Source organism: Pterocles gutturalis, unplaced genomic scaffold, assembly GCF_000699245.1.
Source record: "Pterocles gutturalis isolate BGI_N339 unplaced genomic scaffold, ASM69924v1 scaffold7120, whole genome shotgun sequence".
In the NCBI taxonomy this organism is placed as follows: Eukaryota; Metazoa; Chordata; class Aves; order Pterocliformes; family Pteroclidae; genus Pterocles; species Pterocles gutturalis.
Window position 1 is genome coordinate 5,205 of NW_010145713.1, and position 6,528 is coordinate 11,732.

Here is a 6,528-nt window from a genome sequence, read left to right on the forward strand (position 1 = left end):
TCTGTTGCTGCTGCTGCTGCTGGTAATAGGACGATGCAGCTGAATACACTGCGGCTTCATAGCCGGAATAAGAGGTACCTCAAAGACCAAAATAAAATAAATGTTACATCACTGTACATAATGCATCAATTACATAATATACTAATTCAAAACATGCTGCATAATAGAGTCAGGAGGGGCAGGGCAGGATAAAAATGATTTATTGAGAACTTGTTAGGCAGTTTGAATCTTCCTTTATGTTTGACAGTACACAAATACATAGATAACAATTGTATCAGGAATATATTTGATTTTAGATGTATCTTTGCAGACATATAGTGATGTTAAGATACATCAAAACATCCCTAAAGAATATGTCAAACTTCCTGGTACATCTGGTAAGACCGACTACTATGTAACAAGAATTTTAATAAAAGATTTATCAAAGACCACTTGAAGTAAGCAGTCTTCCAGAACCAGATTTATTGTTCAAGTTTCAAAATGTCAAGCAGGACAGACATTATGTAGAACAAGTGGGAAAAAATGAAGCTAAAAGACAGAATGGCTAGTGCTACCTGATTCTACTTCACTGATTTAAGTTGGCTTAGTGCAGAGAAGCTGCTTGCTCATTAAAACCTGGCTATGCAGTCCTTGATTTCTAGTATGAAAGCTGAACAAATCAAGGAAGCTGGACTTTCACACCTTTGAGCCAGTCTTCCCATAAACTTTCTACATCTACTGGTTCAACTATTCTAATCCTCTGATCAGGCTCTCTCTCAAGGAAGTTTTAAAACCCCTTTTTAAACACAAAACAAAACAAAACAAAAAGTTCAAGATAGCCATAATGTGCCAGCTGAGTACCATCTGGCCATAAAGTTAATATCTTTTCATCTTTAACCACTCTTTGGATTTCTAATGTTTGAAGGAAATTCTATTTTTCAGCACCCATTCTCCTCTCACTTTGGGTCAAGACAACCCAAACTTACAAGATTTTTATTGGACTGCTACTCCCTGTCTCCATAACTGCTGTCTGATGGCAGCATGCTCTCTTCCAATTTCCCTGTGTTATATTTGTGTGGATGTGTTTCCTTATTTTTTCTATCCCTCATCTTTTCTCTCCAAACCTTACAGTAAGACAACAAAACACTATGCATGTAGCAATGCCAACACTTTGTATATTCTCACATATAACAAAAAAAGGCACATACAATCATCAAACCTCTTTTAAAGACAAAGCAAAATATTTTTCCATTATAATGATTCAACTGGTTGATACTTCTCAGTAGACTATGATGTAACAAAACACGAACTGCTAAAATTCTGAGTATTTAAAACCTCTCCTGTAAATAACTGCAAAGATCCCAGCAACATAATATGCAAAATTCTTACCAGAGTAAGTAACCGCTGTCGTACTGTACGTTGCACTTTGGGTATAGGATGGGACAACAGTAGCTGCAGGTGGCACTGGCTGGCCCCCTGCCACTGGCTGCACAGTAGAGGATACTGGATATATAGAAAATGTAGTTGTTGCTGGACTTGGGGTTGCAGGTTTTATAGCTGTCACTTGTCGTGTTTGCTGGGCTTGGGTATACTGAGTTGCGCCTTGGCTATATCCTGCTTTTGGAGCTAATTAGGACAGAAAATAAAAATGCACAAACATTGACATGTTTTAATTGAATGAAATGTAAACCACATTAAGTGATACTTAACAATATGCTGGGGAATAAACACATAACAAGTAGGGGTTTTTTTTGTTTCTTGTTGGTTTTGCATGTTGTGGGGTTTTTTTGTTGACAGTCACAGTTATGCATTGTGTACCATGTGTCACACAACTGTTTGCTCATGTCACAGCTTACACTAGTAAGCATCAGATTTACTTATTTATTTTTAAATGTGCTGCATTGTTTTAAAACAACCTTCTTGTTAAATGGTTTTACTAGAGTACACTAAACCAAAGCACACCTAAACTTTCCTATCATTTCTAATTAAAGAAAAAAAGTAAACAGGATTTATGCTTTGCAGCAATCGTGACACCAATAATTAACTAACTACATGCACTGAAATTGAAAGAGTCTTTCCAACCAAGGTATCCTCTGAACCCACCATTGACTATTGGAACCTACTTCAGCAAGTTTTCCAGACAAATCAAAAAGAAGTTTGCCTAGAAGTATGTTTTGAGTGTATTTAATAAAAATCCAAATCTCAGAGATAGCTACTTACAACAATGTTGCAATTATTTTCAAGTTCTAGGTGCACCAATTTTTTCAATACTTTGACAGAAATTACATGACAAAACAAAACAAAAAAAAAATCTGGATAATGTGAAATATTCCAAAAACTATTTTTAAGGTACTAAAGTAGTACACAGACTGCGTATAATAACAGCAATTTGAATGACGCCACCCACCTGTCTGGTAGTATGATTCAGCTACTGAAGGTTGAGGCTGGGCAGCAGCAGCCACAGCTGCCGCAGTCGCTGTTGGCTGTTGATAGTATTGTTTGCTGTCATAAGCTACAGCTGGGGCAGTAGATCGAACATAAGAATAGGAATCCTAAAAATTCAAAGAAGAAAAACCAGCAAATTTATCCTTTAAGTATATATCTGGAGTAATAAAAGTCATTAGTAGAGTCAAAGAAACAATGTATTTCCTTCTGGTCTACTAAAGTAGATTTTAAAAAGCATTTACAGACACAGTATATAAAAAAATGCATTAAAGAAATTAAATTTATGTTTACATATACTTCAGGCCTGAAAACAACCCTGATGGTCTTTTTCAGACTTAATACAGGAATTAACCTCATGCTATTAAACCAGTTTCCCTAACAAATTCTTTTTGTTACTGAAAAGCAACTACTCCCAGTAGTTTTTCATAATGACTGTATCAGACTACATTTCTGTAAAACATGAAGCAAAAAACCACCATAGATCTGCATAAAATGTGAATTTCTACACACCGCAATAAATTCACAGGTTTTACAAACTTGACCCTATATTGGCTTTAAAAATTCCATAATTAACAATACGTTTCTTGGTTATATTTTTTAGAGTATGAAAGTGATATTTTTAAAGACTCCTTTACTTTTTGGTGTATCAACTAGACTATTAGGGAAACAGATTTAGTCTATAAAGGCAAGGCAAGTAGCCTGTTGCACACCTCTAGAACTCTGGAGATGGCTAGTAAGCTTAGAAGCAGAGGGCCTGGAAGCCACTATAGGTATGTAGATATATTCTCTCATCCTCACATATTTATTGTAAAGCTTAAAGAGCTGATCAACTGAGGGTAGCAAGGTGTGAACTACTATAGCTGAAATGTACTAATGTATAAAAATTCTTTTTATTTAAAAAAGAACCCAGTGAAATATCTTTTCCATCCAACCTGTGTAAACTGCTTGTACGTTATTTTTTTTTAGTTAGGGGACTCTCTTTTCTGCCCGAATGCATTTAATAACTGACCTCATAATTATGACCACACCTACTACTGGAAAGCCTCCTCTGTTACGATTCATTACCATATGTAACAAATCATAGAAGCTGTATAAAAGAGTTGAGAACATGCAGCAATAGTATAGTCCTTTTAAACAAACCAAAATACTAATTAGAATCTAGATAATGCCTTGATAAGTTTAGAACTAAAAAGCTAAAAAATTATTACAAGAAACAAACTATTTCAACATCCAAGATGAAAACAGACAAACAGTACCCTTGTATAGAAGCCAGTAGCCTCACAATGTTAAGCAGTAATCTCACACAGCGTACCCAAAAACTATCCAAAGGGTAGTTCCTCTCCTAGGGCAATCTTCTATCCTCATATGTTTGGCACTAGAATTCTTGTGGCACCCAGGAATCTGACAAGGGAACTATTTCTACCTCCACTGAAAATTTTTTTGTAACAGTTTTTTAAGCTACATGAGTTTCATGACCCAGTTACTGCATGCTACTCGAACACTTAAGCTAGCTGAGACAAGACAGTACTATTCTTCTCAGCAGTAGTTTCACAAAATCACTTGGAGGTAAATATCAGTTCATTACTTACTTTTTGAGTGTCTAAACCTTAGCTCCTGCAGTACTAGAGGTGATAATATTCTACATACAAGACTGCAGTCACTTCACATTCTATCAGTTTTTGCTACTAAGTAATTTGAATGGTACTCAAACTGTGACTCACAACAGAAAAAAATTATAAATATCATCACATTCTCTTATCTAAACAAGCCTCCTCCTTTTAATGTATCATTCAAAATCCATACAGCATAAGTAATTTTTTTTTGAACCCACCTGGTAATTTTGCGTAGTGACAGGAGGCGGTGGTGGTGGAGCTTCTTGTTGCCTCTGTGTATAACCATAATCTGTAGCTGTGTGTGCTGTAGGATAGCCTCCATACGCAGCAGCTGTTGCAGCAGCTGCAACAGCTACCGGAGCAGGCCTAGCTACTGCAACCGTAGCTGCTGCTGGAGCATAGGCTGCAGTAACTGTGTGAGCAGCAACTGGTGCCTGGTGGACAGTGTAGCTAGCAACTGTAGTTGGATGGGAATAGGCTACACCCGAAGCTGGCTGCTGACTGTATTGGAAAAAGACAGTAAGCAAATAATTAGATTAATCCCACATACTAAGCTAATGCCTACATATTTCAAAATCACAGATTTTATTAATAACTTTCCTGTTCTACAAACAGACCTGGAACAGCTATCTATCTGTCTATGTGTACACTTCAATGACTTTTGTTACCTCTCTTCCACCCCCATTAAAAAGGCTGTATCATTCTGAAGCTTCTGCAGATGCACACATATCATGCAGGTGATGACTCTTAGCAAGGGGGGAAAGAGGGGTTGTGTTGGGTTCTTTTCAAGCAGTGGAACAGAAGTCTTTCATTCAAAATAATAGAGAAGTCTTAAATTTTTAAATGCTTTGGTAGTTTTTCAACAAAACTGACATACCTGTCAAATTAAGAAAAATACTGCTTTTCAGTGAGAACTCACTACTGACCTGCATTTGCAGGAAGTTTTTCAATAAACCATATTAAAGTAATGAGATTTTAAAAACTTCAGTGATAAAGGAGAATGGCTTGAGAGCAGCCCTGAGGAGAAGGACTTGGGGGTATCGGTAGATGAAAAACTGAACATGAGCCGGCAATGTGCGATCATGGCCCAGAAGGCGAACCATGTCCTGGGCTGCATCAGCAGAAGCGTGACCAGAAAGTCGATGGAGGTGATTCTCCCCCTCTGCTGATCATGGCCCAGAAGGCGAACCATGTCCTGGGCTGCATCAGCAGAAGCGTGACCAGAAAGTCGATGGAGGTGATTCTCCCCCTCTGCTCTCGTAAGGCCCCACCCGGAGTATTGCGTCCAGATCTGGGGGGCCCCAACGCAAAAAGGATGTCGAGCTGTTGGAGAGGGTCAAAGGAGGGCCACGAAGATGATCAGAGGGCTGGAGCACCTCCCGTACAAGGACAGGCTGAGAGAGTTGGGGTTGTTCAGCCTGGAGAAGAGAAGGCTCCAGGCAGACCTTATAGTGGCCTTCCCGTACCTGAAGGGGTCTACAGGAGAGATGGGGAGGGACATTTTAAAAGGTCATGTAGTGACAGGATGAGAGGTAATGGATTTAAATTGGAAGAGGACAGATTTAGATTACATGTTAGAAATAAATTCCTTAATGTGAGGGTTGTGAGGCACTGGAACAGGTTGATCAGAGAATTTGTGGATGCCCCATCCCTGGAGGTGTTCAAGGCCAGGCTGGATGAGGCTTTGAGCAACCTGGTCTAGTGGGAGGTGTCCCTGCCCATGGCAGGGGGGGGTGGAACTCAATCTTTAAGCTCCTTTCCAACCCAAACCATTCTATGATTCTAAAAAATTAGCTCAGAACTCTTACATTTAAGGCAAACTTTACTTTAAATACACACCTCTGATAGGGGATTTATCCCACAAAAGTTTAGAATTATTAAAGCTGGCCCCATTCACTTGTGCAGAAGTCCACTGCCTCATAATATGAAGTATCAAAAGAACTGACAGTCAAATCGAGCAAGAAGACTGCTACTAGAGCTCTGTCAATCTTCCAGGCACATGCTGAGACTAATCTGCCTCTCTAAAACTTGCACATAGGACATTAATATGTATCTGTTTACTCAGAATGAGTAAATATTAACAGCAGAAATAAAAATGAAGGCTTCAAAAGTTTAATTATTTGAACAGAAACTAATATTATTGTCCTATATTGATGTGTAACTGTGCATTATAATTAGAAGCTTAGACTAGTTATTTAAATTTCTAAACAAATAAAGTGAACTGGGCAAAATATCACTCTCTGGAACAATGATATGAAATGGGGAGGGACTGATTCTTCTGAATATTTTAGTACACTTCCTGCACTGTTGTTCAATAATCTTTAAGAATCCCTATAGGGTTTCACATCTCCATAGCACTACTAAAAGATAATTCAAAACCAATTCTATGCCTACCAAGGAGGCAGTATCCCCTATTTTTCAGAAGAAAAGAAAAAAAATGAAATTTAACTTGAAGCAGATATACTCAGTGGCACAATGGAATTGCAGTAGG

General features: G+C 38.1%; 1 protein-coding gene across 1 annotated transcript in view; it reads right to left on the reverse strand.

Moving 5' to 3' along the window:
* The window catches only part of LOC104470511 (zinc finger RNA-binding protein), a gene marked incomplete at both ends in the record, with an annotated part of 5,951 nt that extends 1,411 nt beyond the window's left edge, over window positions 1–4,540 (reverse strand). Inside the window, 4 exons of the mRNA XM_010085463.1 lie at window positions 4–78; window positions 1,369–1,605; window positions 2,387–2,531; window positions 4,256–4,540. Coding sequence (XP_010083765.1) covers window positions 4–78; window positions 1,369–1,605; window positions 2,387–2,531; window positions 4,256–4,540 — 742 coding nt within the window. The remainder of the gene's footprint in view (window positions 1–3; window positions 79–1,368; window positions 1,606–2,386; window positions 2,532–4,255) is intronic.
* Between the last annotated feature and the right edge of the window lie 1,988 nt (window positions 4,541–6,528).